This window comes from Teleopsis dalmanni, chromosome 2 (genome assembly GCF_002237135.1).
Source record: "Teleopsis dalmanni isolate 2A chromosome 2, ASM223713v2, whole genome shotgun sequence".
In the NCBI taxonomy this organism is placed as follows: Eukaryota; Metazoa; Arthropoda; class Insecta; order Diptera; family Diopsidae; genus Teleopsis; species Teleopsis dalmanni.
The window spans coordinates 49,700,886-49,720,583 of NC_051847.1; the positions used below are offsets into that span (position 1 = coordinate 49,700,886).

Below are 19,698 nucleotides of genomic sequence, written 5' to 3' on the forward strand. Positions count from 1 at the left end.
AACTTTTGTATGGAATCATGTCACAAGTTTAATTTAATTTTTTAAAGAAACGAGCCAATCGGGCTAAATTACAATTGATTTTACTTAATATTATTATATTGGTGTCGAGCTCAATACTTGTGTTTGAATTTTTGCCCGACTTAGTTGTTTTTTTAAAAATTATATTTTTATATAATAACTTATATTGTATAAAAACAAACTTAAGAATAAATAAGATTTATCATAGTTGATTTCCAATTTAAAATAAAGAATAGCGTTTCTTTTAATTTTGCTGCGTGAATAGGCTATTGGTCAAAGCTAAAAAATAGGCCATTCATAGCAAATACTAAACATCGTATAACAAACAAAATATTTATAGATCTTCTAAAACTTCTTTAGAGCTTTGATTTGAAAACATTGATTTACTGACCACCAGCCCCATGTTTCTAGGAAAATTAGCACCATATTATGCTTAACTTAGATAGTTCTACTGCTAATCTGGCTGAGCGCTGCTGGTACTATACATTTCAAACCCCAATGCATTCTAAGATGAATTACCTTATAATGTATGCCTCTCAGTAACCTTTCAGTCAAAGCAGTTACATTACTCGTACTCATCATATATATAATGAATTCTCAGTATTACGTTCTTAGATTAGGTTCCATACTTAAAAAGAATATATAAAGCATGCAACAAAAAATGTCTTTACAAACACAATAGTATTGAAATTTAAAAATATAATTAATTAATTAAATTATTTTACAGCTGGTGTATATATTTCGTTTCAATATAAACACAGCAAGTGAATTTATTAATAAAACTTTCACAGCAAATTAACAAAACTCCAGAAAAAAATGCGAACATACAAGTCAATTACGGCTTTGTGTCAGTTGGTTAAGGTGCTCTGAATCTGAGCTTCAAATTTGACAGAGTACGAGTTCGGTTCCTGGTATTTGCAGTCTCAAAAAATTATTAACGAATAATTAAATACAATAATTATTTCTAAGACCACTAATGATGGGTATTTGACAATATTCGAAACAGCTGTATGACCAGCCAAAAATTCAATTAATTAAAATATAAATATAAAATAAATTTTTGTTGTTTTAATTCGCTACTGTTCGAAAAACCTATTGATCATGAATTCTTTTAACTTTACTACACATCTTTATGCTCTTAATGATCAATTTATGTAAATTGGTTTGTTTTTCATTATTGCATTGCAACAGCAATAATGAAAAACTTTATTTATTAAACAAAATTGAATTTATTTTGATTTATATTTATTTTCTAAAATTGCTTTAATTTAAAAACCATATAATACAAATGAATATTTTTATTCTTAGTCTATAGTCCAAAAGATTTTCCAAATCTGTAAATTGTCGCTTTTTTAAAAAACAAAATTGCTGAGAAACTAGGTCCAGTGAAGTAAGGGTACTCCATCATTGCAGTGGCTTTCGTGTTCAAGTCATTGGCATTCAATTTTTATTACTAAAAGCTGGGGTCTGTCGGTTTGGTTGTAAGTCATCGCATAAAACTCGTAATGTAGACCTAATACAGTAATAACATAATTTTCTCTACTTCATATTTCTTGCTGACGATACAGGTACAAAAATCAAGACTATGATATCTGACACATATTGCGCCACACAATCACATATTGTGTCATGTAGACATCTTTGCAATTTGTTTCTTAATTATTCACTGTTGTCAGTATCTTTGTTTTATATATCATGGTCAGACTCCTCCGTCTCGTCACTGTCTTCGTATATTTGAGGGCGATTTAGATTTGGTACCATTAAGTCGTCGTCACCGTTTGCACCGTCCTGCTGAGCACAAGCATTGCTATCAATACCATCATCATTATCACACGGTCTTTTATTAGTAAAACGTTTAGGCCACACGCCCGCTTTGGTAAACTCTTTAACATGTTCTTGTGTAAGAATTTTACAAATTTCAGCTCTCACCTTGCTACCTTCATCAATTGGGTTCACCAAAAGTAAATCACCACGCTTAACCCATACGTTTTTTCTAAATTTAGTTGGCATGGAAACAAGAAAATTTTCTGAGGTCGGCTCCGGTGCTTCTACTTCATGCAAATTATTGCCGCGACTGCAAACCACACGCACAATCTGTTGTCGCTCCTCAGGTAAGTCCAAATTGTCATCCATCATTTCTTTTAAAACATGTTTTCGTCTTACTACTCTAGACATTTCTTCTGATTATTCCAAACTATTTAAATACACTCAAAATTCTCTGCAGTAATATTAAACACACAAAAACGTGCACACAACTCCAATGTTGAACTCGTAGAGAGTTGCTCTGTTTGCTTCTGGAATGATGCGAATAAAACAAAATCGAAAAAAAATGTGTAGAGATGATGTTAGTGATATAGATATCACTTTTTTATAAAATAAATTTTTGGAAAAATTTATTTTTATTTATACACTTTGAATAAAATATTAATCTACATAGCTATGTAATATATTTTATAATTGTCATTATACAAATGTTAATTGAATAAAATTATAGTTTTATTTGCTAGTGTATTGTGAACAAGTTGTGTTTAATTTTATTTTGTTATTTATTTTAATTTAAGGGGTTTTTAATAATATAATGGTATAACTTTTTTTAATAATTGACATTCTATTATTTAATAATCAACTTTTCAAGTTCGTTTTTGATATTTGCTATTCCACTGTCTTATATACTTGTGAAGTAAAAACAAGCGATATTCTTTTCGTATATGTAGTTATATGTTCATACGTCGACAATATCATGTTTCCACTGCATCTAAAACTACTTATGTAATTGAAATGAAAACATTTTAATCAAAATATTAGTAAAAGTATTTATAAAACTACTTAAAGGATATTGCAGTTACTCAGTGATCATGTATTTTAAATGTTTCAATGAAATATATTTCTATGCATATAGTACATACAGACTGACGAACACCGTGTGTATGTATCACTATTTCACCGCAAACGAAACTAAATAAATTAGATAAAATAAGATTTGAATAACAAAAAAATTCATTCCAACAACAACGCATTGCAGCGACAGTATTCACATCGTTTGATTCCTATATATCCATACAGATCAAGGAACACATAAAAATGAACGCATGAGCATTCAATAAATTATTACGTGCATAACCATACTAAACACTAAAATATATTGTATGTATATGTATGCATTGTATTATGAGTTTTTATTGTCAGTAGTGACTTTGTAGTGCCCTGTAGTGCATACAAGACTTGAATCAAATATTGAATAAAAAGCTTCGTTATATTTAAATGTTCTATCTATGTTTGTATTCTTTGTGAATATTTGGGGTGCTGTGGAGAGTTGAAACAAAACAATCCGTTTTGTGGTGCGAACATAATAACAAATAAGCATATATTAGTGAAGGAATTAGTTTAAAATGGACAGCACGGTAAGTTTGCAATATTATTATTATTCAAGTTATATAAAAATCTGTGTTTAGGTATTGGAAGATTTTAATATCAACGTCCAAGTCTTGCAAAATGCAGCTGAAATTTCACAATTCGTAACAGAACGCACAATTGGTCCTGATATAGAAATAAATTGGGAACAGTATAATAATAGCCTCCGATGTACACCAAAAGTACCAAAAAAGACTGTAAGATGCAAAAAACCAAATTTCTCAATATTAACTGAAAAAAATGTATCGCCAAATCAGTCATACTCCCGCATAGAAAGTTCGCCACACTCTAAGGTAAAGTATTAACATAAATTTTTATAGCATGAAAATATATATATTCATATTATTTAAATAAGGTAATTTACGGTTTATTAAATAAATAATTAATATTTATGCAGGCATATGATGAAGCTACGGTTACTGCGAGTATAATTTTAGAGGAAACCGATAACTACACTAAGCTTAAGATAAGGAATCATATAGATAATTTAATTAGTCGAGAAAAAGTAATGATGGCGCAAACAAAATCGAGTGATTGTGAACCGAATACTTTATGGTTTGAGGAGAAGAGCCTAAAGGAAGCTCAAATAATCGAACAAGCTGAACTGGAGGTAGCAAAAGAATTTTACGAAGCTGAACAATTGAGAGACGAAATTAGTGAAAGATATCAACACGAGAAAGAAGCAATAGTGCTTAAAGGAATTATTGAGTTTCAAGAAAAGTTTCATGAAAGTTATGGAAAATATCTGCAATTACTACAATCCATTGACAAACAACATTTTTCAACTGATTTCGAGCATTACAACAGTCATTTAAAGGGTATAATTGAACAGTTTGAACAGCTTTTAGTTCAAATAAAAAACGGCAATTGTAGTCTACTAGAATTAAAGACAGCGGCTCAATTAAACGAATCATTACTCATATTATATGATAAATTAAAATCAGCAAATGAAGCCAATAAATCTGTTCTTAAACAAAAAGAAGAAACTCTTAAGGCACAGGAAGAACTTTTAGAACAAAAACAAATACAAGACAGTACGATTTTCACTCCACCAACTGACGTAAATACATCAATAGTTTCGGAAGAAGTTATGACCAACAATGCAATTGCAAACGCAAATTCACTTTCTAATGAAACTCCATCAATTTTTAATATTGTGCAGACACCTGCAATGGCTACTTCAACTTCCGCTAATAACTTTAATGCAATGACAACCTCATACACTGAAGTTGTTCCTAATGTTATCTCGACAGAAAACACTAATGACTTACTCATCCAACCACCTCCTGTTTCGACTATATCAGATACAACTGTATTATCCAAATCTAACGATGTATATGTAAGTCAGGAACGTTTGGAATTTTACAACAAAATTAACGCTTTCTATCAAGCAAAAGTGGAAAGGGTGAAACCACTGCAGAATGATGAATCTCTGAAGAAATATCGAGCTGCCTGTCAAAAAGTTATTAACATACCAATTAATGCTATAGCAGCAGTTAGTCCTCAACATCTAAGAGTAATAAATAAAAAAATGTTGTACAATCGCATTCATTTAAGTTAATACTTGTTTCTATTTATAGGATAAATTTGAAAAGCTTTACAATTTTATAAGCGGTCAACCCACAAAAGTTCCGGATGGTATAATATCAGTCAACGATCATCCACTGGGACGTGATTATTGTATGCTTTTAATGACAAAAAAAATGGTCAAACAAGGTGATTCGCAAATTGCAAGCAGCGCGCCAGCAGCATTTCCAGTAGCGTCAGTTGCCATATCCTTATGGAAATTAATACCAGATTTCGGAATTCTTTTCCTAGCCTACTTGTTTAAAGAATCGCCCTACTTAGTACCATATTATATACCACAGCAACCACAACAGTCCGTTGAAGACTACTTTAAAGTACTTGGTTACACATTTAAGGATGGTGTGATAGAAAAGCAAGATCTATTTTTGCAACGGCATGCCGGTTTCGCTCGACTGTTTTCAGCTATAATGATAACTAATGGTCGTCAAGCAGATGGTCATTCACACCCTTTCAGTATCGATCAGTGCTGGATTTGGTTGTCAAACTTGGTAAATCTTGAACCAATGCCAGATATTTGTACGACAGTGCTTTCTGAGGTATTACACGTCGTTTCACCGTATCTATACGCAACTTACGGCAAACAATTTGTCAAACTTCTTGTTTTCATAAGGCAATCATATATTCCAAAAGTAAAAGAAATCGATAGTGGAGGAGCAACTACCCGTTTAGAACTTATGTTGGATAACTGTTTAATGAAAGGAGTATTTCCAACACCAACTGGAATTTTACCACAAAATTTTTGGTAAAAACTACATAAAGAATGGACGCCGGTTAGTAATCACATTGATTACTTAAATTGCTTTTGTTAACAGAACAAAATCCAGTTTCACGTATACACACTGAATAAAATTGCAAGACTTCGAAACTTCTTTATTAAATAATTTTCAACAATGATGTGTTTTAAAATATATAAGCAAACTGTTTTTATTCTTTATGCTATAGAATTTTTTTTACCTGTAATGTAACAAACGTAGAGAATGTAACAATTAATTTTAGTCTTCATCGTCGTCATCATCATCATCACCATCAATATCTAAATCATCGAGCTCGTCTACTAAGTCCATAAAAAGTTCTTTATTTATTGGTTCGGCATTATCTATTGCTTCCGTAGTACCACAAGCTGCATCAGACAATGACGAATTATTTGCTGCCGCCTCGTCGTATTGATCTTTGAGTCGGGATGTTGACGCTATAGTACCTGTGCCATCTACTTCTTGAGCAGCCAATGCAAGTTCCGATAAGTCCAATTCTTTAAACTCTACAATGTTATCGTCATCGTCATCGTCGCGTTGATAATTATCAAATGCTGCATCACCATCTTCCATTGGACCATCGTCCACCAAATCTGGATTAAAGCTAAACATTTCACGTCCAGAAATACCAAATTGTTTGCCTTTGCTGTAATCGCTCTTTTTGCGCTCCTCTTCCGCTGCCAATTTTTCTTTTTTCTCTTGCAGTTTTCGCTTTTTCCACGCCAAGAACGATTCTAAGGTAACTTTCGTTTGATTAGGTCCAAGTGCTGCACGTTCTTTCTCAATTAAATCGACCAAGGATATTTCTGTTGGCTTATCTTCCTTCTTTTTATCTCTTTTTAGCACATAGCCTTGAGGTAGGGCATGACGATAAATACATTTTTCGCCATTCGGGCACTCCCAAAACCAACCATATTTTGATTTTTCCACTGCTTCAATAAAATATTTACATATCTGAAAAAAATATTCTAAATAATTTTCAGAGTATTTAAATAAATGTAACTGACTAAAGCTTACAATATCAGTAGTAGGTCTTTTCTTTTCACCGGCGTGTTTTGTGTCTACAACTTCCTTTAATTTAGCGTCGTCCCAATTCTGCATATCATCCTCCGCATCTCGCATATCTACATATATGGAACGTTTTTCAACCTTAATGAAAAACATATATATATTAATTTAAATTTTGTCTGTTAATATTCAAATATTACCTTGTTTTCTATCGATAAGTCATGAGAAAATTTACATTTATCTCCTTTTGTGCAAGTGCCTTGTTTGAAAAATGCGCATACAACCGATTTGGGGTCAGTACCTTTTTCAACTTTTTGCGATTGTACAGGTTTAAATATCATAGCAAGCTCTTTTTGATCAGCCAATTTCTTATCTTTCTCTTCTTTACGTTTATCGCCATCCTGCCGGGGATGATGTCCACCACTCTGTACTTGTTTTTGTACTTGCTGTATAAATTTTTGTTGCTTGGATCCCTTCTTATTTTTAAGACCAAATGTTTTATCCTAAGGGTCAGTTATAACAAAGCATAAAATGTAAATCTTTCCTAATTGAGGTTAGGAATTGCATTGGAGAGCACTAGCCATGTAAGTATACTTGCGTCTCCTTCCGCTTACCTCAATGATTTTTTCCTTTTTTTTTTGTTCAGTTTTCTTACTAGGTGCTGCGACTTTTTTCGGCGGCATTATATATTCAGATAATCAAATGGAAATTTAAACAAATTTTGAGTGAATAGGGTTACAAAATGTGTGGATGTGTTATTAACAGAAACGGAAGAACTGTCAAATTGACATTTACTAAAATTAAAAATTCACAGTATCGTATTTAAAAAACCATCAAATTGAAAAAGGTATATTAAAATAAAACAATTAACCAATCCGTACCATCACTACAAAATGAGTTATATTTCAACGCATTTACTAAATTTATGTTTACATTATAGTTATTTGTATTTATGAATTTTAACTTGACATTTTTGTAGAAAATTTTTTGTTACAGTTACGTGGGAGTTTATAAAAAAGAAATGTTTACAATGCTCGAAAATTTTTGTTTGATCAAAAATAAATTATTTTTGTCGAACTGCAATTACTTGTTAACAGAAGAACAAAAAATTGTTGATATCTCTTATTTCAGATATCACAACAGCGACGTTTGCTATTATGAATTTTATATGTTTGAATTCACAATAACTAATATTTTAAATTTGTTTTATCTTAACTACGTGTCAAAATTTTTTGAGAAGAAATGTTATAACGACTTACTTTAGATTATTATCAAATTTATATAATAGATATATGTAAATAATTATATACCTTTGAAAAATGTACCTTAAAAAAAACTAAAAAATTTTTTATTAATCAAATTCACAGGAAGCGTTTAAATAAGCGATATATTAGGTCTGTTCCACGAGCTACTCATAGTAACTTTGAGTAAACGCTGTGTATACACAAGTACATATTCCACCAGCAAATTTTCAAGTATTTTTGTGTAAATTTTACTTCTGTTTTACTCATGTTTTACTATGAGTAGCTCGTGGAACAGACCTATTATTATTTTCTATACTTAATATTAGTACTTTTATTTATATTGTGTTTATACAACAGAAAAATAGTTTTTACAATGGTTTTGAATTTTAACATTCGACTCGTTTCTTCGAAACCTTGTTCACATGCCTAACCATAATTTTATTTTGATTTTATACATATCTCATTTTGGTTATTTATAGAATAATTTTTAAATGAATACATTGCAGTTACAAGAATAGTTAATCACAAGTAAAGGCTCAGTTAGACGGTGGGTAACGTAAGAAATTAATTCAAAGCGAAATGCATAACCCACCACACCTGCGTAGAACGAAATAAACAAAGTTCACCGTTTTTGTTTATTTCGTTATAATAATCAACTTTTAAAATTTCGCAGATACAAATGGTGTTTTGAATATGTGATTTTTAACATCACATTTGAAAACAAAAAACATATGATTTCCTTAATTTGGTTAAGTATGAACACTTTCCAAATTAACTTAATTTCATTTTAACGAAATAAAGGAAATTTGACTGTCTAAACATAGTATTACCACACAAAGTGTCTTTATATTAATGATCTCATTATCAACAAGTTATCTCATTTAAGGGAAAGGGAGAAGGGAAAAATCCAAAATTTGAAGTATGTTTTATATGTAAATTGTAAACAAACAAGAACTGAGCTGTAAAAAAGGCACTGAGGAAGTAAGTATTTAATAAAATCTAAACTAAAATGATTAATAAAATGTCAACTAATTTTATTGAATATAACATTTATTATTATTTTATTATTATTCAATTAAATTCTTAACAATTTTACTTATATTTAAAAAAGATATACCAAAATAGCTCGATCACCTCATTGCTATATGGTAAATGTAAGCAAATATAGATAATTTTCCAATTAGCTGATTGCTATAAATATGAACAAATGTAGAATATTTCCCAAATTAAAAGCTTAGAATAAATACATTTTTGGATTAAAGGTTTTTTCGTGTGCTAAGAAAGTTGACAGGATTAAAAATATAGTAAATGTGTAAAACTAAAGTTATTCAAAGAAAAGTCCTGTTGACAAACGTTTTTTTGTTGGGTGAGTTTTTTGTTGCTGCTTCACCCTTTTACTATGTTATTTGATTATCAAGCTCTTTCTTGTAATAGTAAATATCCCTAATATTTTTTTTAAAACCTTTGTAAGGCGAAACAGTGCTATCAACTTAAACCTAGTACCAACATCCAATTCGTGAGAAAAATTTACATAAAATTACTTGTTAAAAATGTTTAAAATTTATGACTAGGCTTTACAAAAAAAGTGGCGGTATCTATTAAACGCATTTTTAAATTAATTATTCCATAAACTTTTTATATAAAATGCATTGTGAATACAATTTTCATATTTTTTTCACACCCTCATGCAGCTTCATTCTCATAAAATTTCCGTAAGTATTTCTAGGCATCTCCTTAAATATGTATGTACATACATATATGCGCTTTTGGGGTTCAAATCTCACTAAAATATTTTGGATAATTTTACATTAGACATAATGGAAACTCTCCTTAAATAAGTCTTTTCATAATGGCATGAATTTGTGGTTCCAATCCGTTTATATTAATTTATTTTAAACTACGAAACTATTTCTCTAACTGCTTAGCTTAAGAACCTTAATTAAATATTCTTGAAGAAAATTCACATATTTTTAAATAAAAAATATTTGATTTTATCAAATATCATTAAAGTATAAAAAACAAAATTAAATAAAATTTTACTGTTATTATCTGATATTGCTAACATAACATAATGCTGTAAACGTTAACAGAGAATAGTTAAAACCCAAAACATGTACAATTTTTTTTTTTTTTCGACTTAATTCTATTTTGTTTTTCATAAAAATAACATAATTAAAATTTTGCAAGTGCCGAAAGCTTTAATTATAATGAATACAAATTCTGAACAAAACTGAAAATAAAATTTAACGACATTTTTTTCAATATAAATTCAAAAGTCCCTTTCTTACCTACCGCACAAATGATTAACTTTTTTCCACTCATTTGTACGTGCAATGTGCCCAAAGACAACAGAAGTTTAGGCTTTTAGTTCCTCCTTCAGCTTCTTATTTCGGCTCTTAATTATATATTTTGGCGTCTTTTAGACGCCACTGATGACTTAAAATAATATTCATAATTACCGAGAAAAAGCAAATAAATATTGAAATAAAATTGTGCTAGTATCCATACTAACTTTGTGTTGGTCATTTGTATTCTGTAAATACCCTATAGGTAACTAATGACACCACCTTTCCTTAAATTGTATCATTTTCTTCTTTTGTTTATATTCCATAAAAAATTCTATATGGAATGCAAATCATATAATTTAGGGACAACGATACCGTTTCATATTAGGAGAGAATATACACAACGAAAACTTAGATTGACAGGTCATTCATTTCTCTGGCAACATGTAATACAAACTCCTTGAAACGGAGAGGTAACATTTTGGGCAAATAGGCATAATTAAATAGTTAATGATACTATTTATTAGATTATATGAAACAGATATGCATATACATAGTTAAATCAAACAAAATTGCTCAAGTCTAAATTGATATAAATTATTGGATTATTTGATCACTTTTCTGTTCAAGTCCTGCTATTATAAAAGTGTAATCCAACATTTCGAACTGTTTTTTTATTAAATCAAAAGAAACTTAAACCAAAGGCTCTCAGGCGATGTCTAGTGATATTTTCCGCATAAAAATCATGTTTGCAGAGAAAATGAGCATTAATGTATTATAGATCATCGTTGCTTAATGATGTCTTTGTCAATTCAGACTTGTTACTAGAATATTGATATGGAAATAGTTATGATATGGAAATCAACAGACGTTTTGCTATTTTGATATTTTTACACTCCGGTAAAATATCAAAGTTCTTTTAATCATTTTGGTTGCCTTGAATGGTATAGTTCCTTACAAATTTTCATTGATTAATTGTGCTGTCAATGAGGGAAACTACAAGTTTTACACGATTTTAATATTTGATGAAAAATATCAGAACTTTAGAGATACAATAATTAAATGTTGCACCACGATAACGTACAAATGTATATATATAAACCGCTGTGTTTATCCAACAGTTCTCACCTTGAACTGTATAGTTATATCATTATAATTCAGCTACCGCCCAGACATAGCACTCTGTGATTTTTTTATTTCTCAAATTCAAAAAGATCATCAAAGGACAAAGTTTTGCAACAATACAGATAATATAGGTAAAACCTAAAGCATTGATCGAAGTCATACCTAAAAAGACTTTCCAAAAGTGTTTCAAAAACTGAAAAATAGAGTAGTAAATGTGCATAATATCAAAGAGGGATGAATTATTGTCGTTGTTTTGGCAATTTGTACTGCGACCTATAGATCTATTCTGCCCCCTTTATGGGCTTAGAGTGTTTTTTCAAATCATAGAAACACTATTAGAAAACACTATCTTTTAAGGTCACTATTAGTGACCTTAAAAGACGTTTTAACAATGTTTCTCAAACTGGAAAATACAATGGCAAATGTGCAGATATCAAAGGGGTATTATTATAATATTATTGTGTTTAAGGAATCTGCACTACGACCTGTAGATTTACTGTGGCATTCAGATATTCGTTGACTTAGAATATTATTATATTATACTTAGAAGATGTTTTAACAATGTTACTCAAACTGGAAAATACAATGCAGATATCAAAGAGGTATTATTATAATATTATTGTGTTTAAGCAATCTGCGCTACGACCTGTAGATCTACTGTGGCATTCAGATATTCGTTGACTTAGAATATTATTCACAGATCATACTTCTCCTATAAATTGTAATATTGAATCTGCATTACAGAGTTTTATTTCTTCATTCGATGCCTACGTAGGTACTGCTTTCGTTTATGCATCAGTGCCGACCAAATTCCTAACACGCATTTTGAGGTCTCATTCTCTTCCCTACAAATCGTACAAGTTTCATTAGAGTAAGTTCCCAGTTTTGTAAAGTGAAAGTTTAACCTACAGTGTTCTGAAAGGGGGATTGTATGAATAGTACTGTTTCCCCTTTGAACAGTATGACTATTAAAGTTTAAATAAATATATTTTGAAAAAATTGAAAAGTCTTTTTACCTACTGATTACACTTTGTACAGGTAACCAATAAATTAATAAATAATTTCTTATGATAATTTTATGCATCAAATATAATATTTAATATATTAATTACTATATCTACTATTAAGAGTTGTAGATAACTGATCTTAAAAGTACTGATGCAATAAAATGTTTATAACATAATATAATTATTCATGTCATCCAATATGTAAACACATTTCAAATTCCATAACTTTAAAAGATACTTTTTTACTTTGATTGTGAAATAAACTCTTTTCAAACACTAACAGAAATGTTTCTTCAGTCGAAATATATACATCCAAACATAACAAGAGCCAGCTAAACATAATAAAATAATTGTAAAGATTATGTTAGCATAAATGCGAACTTCGAATAGAGCGGGCATAATGATGACAACAGTCAAATCGAAAAACAACTTAAATAAAAATAAAAAAAAAATTTAAATTATCATATAAGACAGAACGTCGTATGAGCTGAGTCCTATAAACAAGCAACCATCGTATGTAGAAAAAACTGTATGACAGCTCAGACCACACACATTGGCCCAAATTCGAATGGACCACCCAGAAGATAAATTAAGGACCACACGCAAAACTTACTACAAATTTATGTTTCGCTGTTTATAAACACATGTATGTACATACATATTAAATTTTAAAATAAAACAAAACAACAACTTTCATATCAGCAGCTATATTGGCAACAACAACAACAACAACAACAACAACAACAACAACGACAGCAAAATAATAGCAGCAGCAGCAACATAATCAACTTTAAGCGGACAGACAGATGTCTGAATGGTTTGTTTGTTGGTTGCATGTTAGTAAATATGCGGAGACAATTAAGTCTTCAATACTTCTTTAAAGCGTGTAGTTCTCTTTCAGGACAAAAATTATAATAAATACATTTAATATACATATAGTAACTTATAAGGGTAAATATACGCCAGATATGTACATATGTATTTTGATAAAACTACTATTTGTGTGTATTACAAAGATATGGGAACTGTAGGTAATATCTTAGATGAGGTCTACTATTTAGAAAATGCACTTAAATTTTAATTATGTTAATTTTTTAACTTGTAGTAAAAGTGCTAGTTATATTTTATATAGAATGTATGTATGTAAATTAAAACTATATATGGTCTTCCACACCATACGTTTGGGTAAACAATTATATATAACTTATGTTAATTAATTTTTTTTGAAATGTCAAAAGAATTTAACGTTAATAAAGAATCATATTTATATGTATGTATGTATGTAGATTTTTAAAATAATTTTAATTTAAATTATTCTCAATAAAGCAAAAAATGTATGTAAATATTGTACCATATATAGTATATAAAAATCATTATTAAAAGCCGGGTTTTATTGTTATTAAACCAGCCCATCCATAGAAAGACGTAAAAAAATTTAGAAACATCGACGATATAAAATAAAAAATATATATATGTACATAACTTTATGTACATTAGGTCGAATGACATCTTTCGGGACCTCAAAAATAATCCGAACAAAAAATACATAAAGGATAGAGTCCTGAAATTATTAACGAAAACTGACAGGCTTATCAACATCGCGTTATCGAATCTCACAATAGTTACTAGTTCCTCTAGGTTTGCATAGACTGATGTAGCTATAAACAATAATCCAGTCAAGGCGTTAGTCAAGGAGGGGTTATGAAGAAACCTCACAGTTAATAGAGAGTAAAAGTGTTCAAGTGCGGACAGTCATCTAGCCTCAACATAATAATAATTTATATTATTTTGTTCACAAAAGCCTATTTATATTTAATAATATTATCAATAAATTATAATAAAAATAATGATGGCATGTTTCTTCTTCTTTTTCTGAACCTTTTATTGTAGGCAATACACCCGTTTTTCTTCACACAACGTAACCACCTAAGAGCTATAAAGTAATTTTTTCATTACTTAGTTATATAAATCTATATAATAATATAATATATCTATATAATATACTAACATGTTGGAGGTTGAAGTGTCGGCGTTTTTCGTTACCACATTTTACTAAAGATTATCGGTACTCATACGCAGAACAGAATAACCTCCAAAAGGACTACTGTAGCCAACACATGAATAATTCAAGTGAATGTAAACCAACCTGTCAAGTCTAAAACTTTGTCCCTTACTTTTCAGGATGTTAGCTGCAGGTTTTTAATATTTTTCTCGCCAATGATGTACACTAACACATGAGGTGGAGTATAGTTTTCTCCTCATCCTCATCAAAATAGATAGAATAGTTTCTAAGTCCAAAAACAATAAACAATATATTTATTTCTTTTATTTCATAAATTTATTTCTTTTATTATAATCCATTTTAGATTCTATAATTTGTATACTATAGAATCTATTAAAATTCAGAAATTTACAAAAGCTTATTATTATTTTATTCTTTAGCATATAAATATGAATAACATGCAGCACAAAAGATCCATCTCGTCGCAGTGCTCTGTACCGTCGGGAGCTAGTACCCCGTTTGTTCCTATTCTTATATAAATATGATAAAAATTGTTACTTAACTGTTGTTAATTGAATTTTATTATTAAAATTGAAATTTTGCATATTATCATCATCATCTTAAATTTTATGGTGTAACACTTAGTAAACCCGCCCTAATGGAACTCAATTTTCATAAATTGAATTTAATTTCTATTCAAGCTTGATATTAAGTTTGACAGCAATTTGGTATTCATGCTCAAAATGCCACACATACGCAATCTTGATGCCACACACGACGTCTTATCTCATTGTCTGGTCTGTAGCATGCATTGAACGTGCCGACAGACGTACTGAGCTACTCGGGCATTGTGGGCATAACGAAAAGGTTGCGATGGGGTGGTATGGAATTACAATAAAAAGTTGCCACTAAACAATTTGACGGCGATCAACAATGGTGAGTTGATGTGATGTGATTTGATTTGAGGATGACGCTGCCACCGATCACTCGCAAAATGCATATCGGCCATCAACCGATTCGAGTATGCGACCACCATGATACACGAACGATTATCATAGCGCCATGTAGAAAATAAAAACGGCAACTGTTGCAACTGACATTGAGTTTTTTTTTGGATTTGCTGTTTCTGTTGTTGCTGTTCCGCGCTGAAACTTGTTGATGCCGCAAAGTCATCCCGCAACGACTGTAAGCTCTATGTTGTTGCCGCCTGAACGGTTTGAATATGTGTTGCACAAATTATGCAGTTACAAATGCTGAATCCGCATATTGCGCTTATTTTTCAATGCGGGCAGATATTAATTGTATGTAACTCTCAAGATATGTACGTCTTCATGTGGCCATACAACAGATACAAGTAGTTGTGTGTCTGTTTCTCATATAGGTGCGGTTGCAACATCTTCAAGTTTGCTTTACGACTTTCGTTTGGGTTTGAAGTTGCAACTTATCGCCTATCAAGCTGAAAAATGTTTTTTTTTTGGAGGCGCTTGGTGTTTACTTACGAGTATTTCGCTTAATTTGTGGTTGGCACTTGCTGTTACTCAGGTTCCGTTGCCTTGCTACTTTGTTTATCAGAATTAAGCTCTAGGCTACAAGATAATGATTTTGTTGTATGTTTGTTTTTCATATTAAATGCATCAGCAGTTCATCAAAAGTAATCCATTTTCGCTATTGGCACTCTTCATGTAAATCTTTTATGGAATTCCCATTTGAGAATCTATTTTGTTACTTAACTGCAATTTATAATTAATGACTGTATTTAACTTTTACATTATTTATATGAAAATAACAACGACCTAAATTTTATAATTGAGTTTAAATTTAATATACGAACTTTATTGATAGAAGATTTTAAGACGATATATTGACGTATTATAATAATTGCTTAAAATTTGGCTGTAGGTTATTTCCAGTAAATTTAATTATCCTATAAATTAAGTCCTGGCATTATGCTTCGACTACCGAATCATTGCAGTATCTCTAACGCAGAAGTAATATCGACAACTACTCAGCAAAATGGGTCTTATGCAACAAGATCCTCAATATAGATACTGTAATTTTCTCTGACAGTCAATATGCTATCAAATATCTAGAAATCACACAGCCTTAACAGTTTGAGGTAGCGAGGCAGCAAAATGGGTTCTACGCAACAAGCTCACCAAGTAAATACAGTAATCTTGTCGTAAAGTCTAACTACTATCAAACCTGTGGTAAACACTACAATTTCATCGTTAACAATTCGAAAACGCCAGGGTTTTCTTACCAAAATAGGTAGATAGTATTAGGATCCAGCTCACATGGATATCTGAGCACAGGGTCATCTCGAACACGTGTGAGAAAGACAAGCTTACTAAAGCAGGCTGTTTGATATTTATTTTTCAGATATTGGTATCCTATTTGCAACAGTCAACCTGGTAATTAAACAAAAATATTTAATGAAACTTGGGCATTCCTGAATAGCAGCTACAGTCGTGCACAATCGTGGGGGAACAAGCCTTGTTCGTAAGCTTACCAATGCGGTTTTAAGACTCAATGTGGTCTGTATATGAACAACTCTAAACCATGGTATTACAACGATCCTTTATTTGAGTTAGATGTTGTAAACTGTTATTATTATTTACATCAATTTTTAAAAAATAATTTATGAATCTAATTTCATTTCATATTTTAGATCATAAAATTATAATTGTTTGTATATAGTACATATGTATGTATACTTATGGTATACTCGTATATTAAGTCACTTAAGTAATCGTTGTTACCTTTACATAAATAAAATATTGTACATTTTGTATACGGATGATTGGAGAAGTAAACAATTATAAATGCAAAGGCAAAGTCTGCAATTTCAGTTTAAGTTATTTGATCATAAATTTTAAAAACTTCACACTAATTTCACAAACCATTTCACGTGATAATAAATACACAACATTGTTTAACGACCCCACACAAACAGAAATCCTTGACCTTGCCATAAATTTTGTGCCTACACATAATCACTGACCGTTGTTAAGTACTTGAGCCAACAAACAAGAACCTCAACGGAAATAATTGAGAGAATCGGTGAGTGCGAGATGCAACAGATCAGCAGAAATGACTCATGAAATACTAAAATTATAAACTATAGTATAAAAAAAGACATTCTATTCTGTACAAATTATTCTTGAAAAATGTAATTCAGTTATAATTTATGTGTAACTATACTATGTGTAGTATATTATACGTTAATATTTTTAAAATTGAATGTTGCGATAGCTATTCAAAAGGTTAATAAGGTTCAATGCGATAGATTTATTTAATTTAATTTCATTAGTTTTTGTCAAATTATAAACAAATAAGTTTTATTTATTTTAAATTTATTGTATGTTCCAATCAAATCACAAAAAAAGTGTAACAGATTAAATAGATAAGAAATATTAAAGTCTTAAATTTTATTATAAACTAAAATTTCTACTATTCCAACAAATGTTTAACATTAAAAATATTAGTGCAAGGATACGAATATCCCAGTTTTTTCTGTACAATTATTTTTTTAATCGTTCTTTAGTGTGCTATTAACAAGCACTTTTACTACTTATATTACTAGTTTGAGAGCTAAACTGATTACCAACACCTTTACGGAATGCATTTAACAATACATAATAAGTCAGGAATGCATAGATTAATATGTAATAAATTTAGCAACAGTTCCGTAAATAATCAGTTGCCTAAACCTGATTCCATTAACCATGCCGCCTCTTAGGAATGCATAGAATAATATGGTAGGTAGGTAGATAGGTTGGAGTGGTGACTAGTTCGTTTCTTGTCTAAATTAGGCCAAGTCAACCGTGATATCTGACAATGAGGTATGGAATAATATAATATATAATAAGTTTTAGCAACAGGTCCGTAAATAATGATTTGCATAAACCTAATTCCAGTAAACAAAATGGAAGAAAAAAATTAATAAAAAATTAATACTTAAGTATTAAGTATAAGTACTTAAGTATATAAATTAATTTAAACCATGACACCTCTTTGGAACGTAGAAAATAATATATACTAAGTTTTAGTAGCAGCTCTAGCAACAATTACTTGAACAAATTTGCTAATCAATGAATTGAGAAGGGAATAAAGTTTCAGTTACCGTTATGGAAGGGGTTTTTGCAGCGTGGCAGATAATGCCACTTGTAAAGATGTATGCAGACAAGAGATAGCAGTTAGTCATCGATTTGCAATTTAAGTAAAAGATGAATAGTGCTTTAGACATAAAAGAAATATTTGTACAGCTAAGAAATATCATTTTTTGAAACCTTAATTTGAAGGTCAGAGGTAAGAAATAATTGGAAGATTAAGATATTTATAGCGAAGAAGCAACGTTTGGATATTAAGTAGATTGTACATAAGCAGCGTATTTTAAGCTATACACAATGGCATATTCTGGAGGGATGAAGCAGACAGATTTGCCTCATGACAATATAAACTAAATATAATAAAAAAATTATTGAAAAAAATTTAAATAAAAATTAAAATTCTAATATATTTTTAGATTATATGTATTTTACTACAAATATTAATTAAAAATTTTTATAATAAACCGAGAAACTTGTAAACTTATAAAAAGAGATATTGAAGAGTTATGTTTAGCTTTTAAGTAAAATAGTGCAAAATTATATATGTGCTTACTATACTTAATGTTCAGAATAATTATTAAATTCATATAAATCCCTTCTGACAAAAATTAGTAATGAGTAGTGAGTAGAACTAATATGCCAGACTTTACTAATGTACATACATATGTGCATATTTGAGATAAAATATATTAAATACAAAAATTTTAAAGTACTTCTGCTCATTGCTTAGTTATATTATATCTCTTATTATTTATTCGTTTTTTAACAGTAAAACCTAATCGAGAATTAATTATGGTTTCAAGATTTTGATGTCACACTCCAGACCACACATGGTGACATTGCAATTCATTTACTTGAACAGCGATAAAAAAGTCTGTGAAGTAATGCAATCACTGTGGCAAATCTTTTGACAGCTCACGTGATGCATGAATATCTCAAGTATAAGTATCGTATCTAACGAAAAGTGTAGTAATATTAATTAACTTAAGTATCAGCAACAACAACAGTAACAACAAGTAGAATTACACATATAAATACAGAAAAGTATTTCAAATAGCACTGATCTTGCAAAACACATTTCTTCACAGCTGAAGTAAGTACCATAAAGCGATCATGATCATCTTTAGTGCTCATCATCGTTGTTTTGCCA

The 19,698-nt window shown here is 30.1% G+C and overlaps 3 protein-coding genes across 3 annotated transcripts; 1 reads left to right on the forward strand and 2 right to left on the reverse strand.

Moving 5' to 3' along the window:
- Window positions 1-1,281: 1,281 nt before the first annotated feature.
- On the reverse strand, window positions 1,282-2,383 carry LOC119680708 (probable RNA-binding protein EIF1AD). Its single transcript, XM_038093654.1, has one exon. It carries the CDS (start codon window positions 2,191-2,193, stop codon window positions 1,705-1,707), a length of 489 nt encoding a protein of 162 aa, XP_037949582.1. The 5' UTR covers window positions 2,194-2,383; the 3' UTR covers window positions 1,282-1,704.
- A 466-nt stretch (window positions 2,384-2,849) lies between these two features.
- On the forward strand, window positions 2,850-5,785 carry LOC119680681 (nucleoporin Gle1). Its single transcript, XM_038093620.1, has 5 exons — window positions 2,850-3,162; window positions 3,219-3,419; window positions 3,471-3,722; window positions 3,827-4,945; window positions 5,010-5,785. Exons 2-5 carry the CDS (start codon window positions 3,408-3,410, stop codon window positions 5,760-5,762), a joined length of 2,136 nt encoding a protein of 711 aa, XP_037949548.1. The 5' UTR covers window positions 2,850-3,162; window positions 3,219-3,407; the 3' UTR covers window positions 5,763-5,785.
- Window positions 5,786-5,860: 75 nt separating this feature from the next.
- LOC119680696 (zinc finger CCCH domain-containing protein 15 homolog) lies at window positions 5,861-7,751 on the reverse strand. Its single transcript, XM_038093639.1, has 5 exons — window positions 7,658-7,751; window positions 7,391-7,570; window positions 6,977-7,279; window positions 6,786-6,917; window positions 5,861-6,722 (listed from the first exon to the last, which is right to left on the reverse strand). Exons 2-5 carry the CDS (start codon window positions 7,457-7,459, stop codon window positions 6,009-6,011), a joined length of 1,218 nt encoding a protein of 405 aa, XP_037949567.1. The 5' UTR covers window positions 7,460-7,570; window positions 7,658-7,751; the 3' UTR covers window positions 5,861-6,008.
- Between the last annotated feature and the right edge of the window lie 11,947 nt (window positions 7,752-19,698).

Excerpts from the sequence above, each read along its gene's own strand:
- LOC119680708 (XM_038093654.1), bottom strand. The coding sequence starts at position 2,193 with ATGTCTAGAGTAGTAAGACGAAAACATGTTTTAAAAGAAATGATGGAT.
- LOC119680681 (XM_038093620.1), top strand. Across the intron at positions 3,723-3,826 it reads AAAGTTCGCCACACTCTAAG|GCATATGATGAAGCTACGGT; the intron begins GTAAAGTATTAA and ends ATATTTATGCAG. Across the intron at positions 4,946-5,009 it reads TTAGTCCTCAACATCTAAGA|GATAAATTTGAAAAGCTTTA; the intron begins GTAATAAATAAA and ends TTCTATTTATAG.
- LOC119680696 (XM_038093639.1), bottom strand. The coding sequence starts at position 7,459 with ATGCCGCCGAAAAAAGTCGCAGCACCTAGTAAGAAAACTGAACAAAAA. Across the intron at positions 7,280-7,390 it reads AAAAGGAAAAAATCATTGAG|GATAAAACATTTGGTCTTAA; the intron begins GTAAGCGGAAGG and ends ACTGACCCTTAG. Across the intron at positions 6,918-6,976 it reads ACTTATCGATAGAAAACAAG|GTTGAAAAACGTTCCATATA; the intron begins GTAATATTTGAA and ends TTTTTCATTAAG.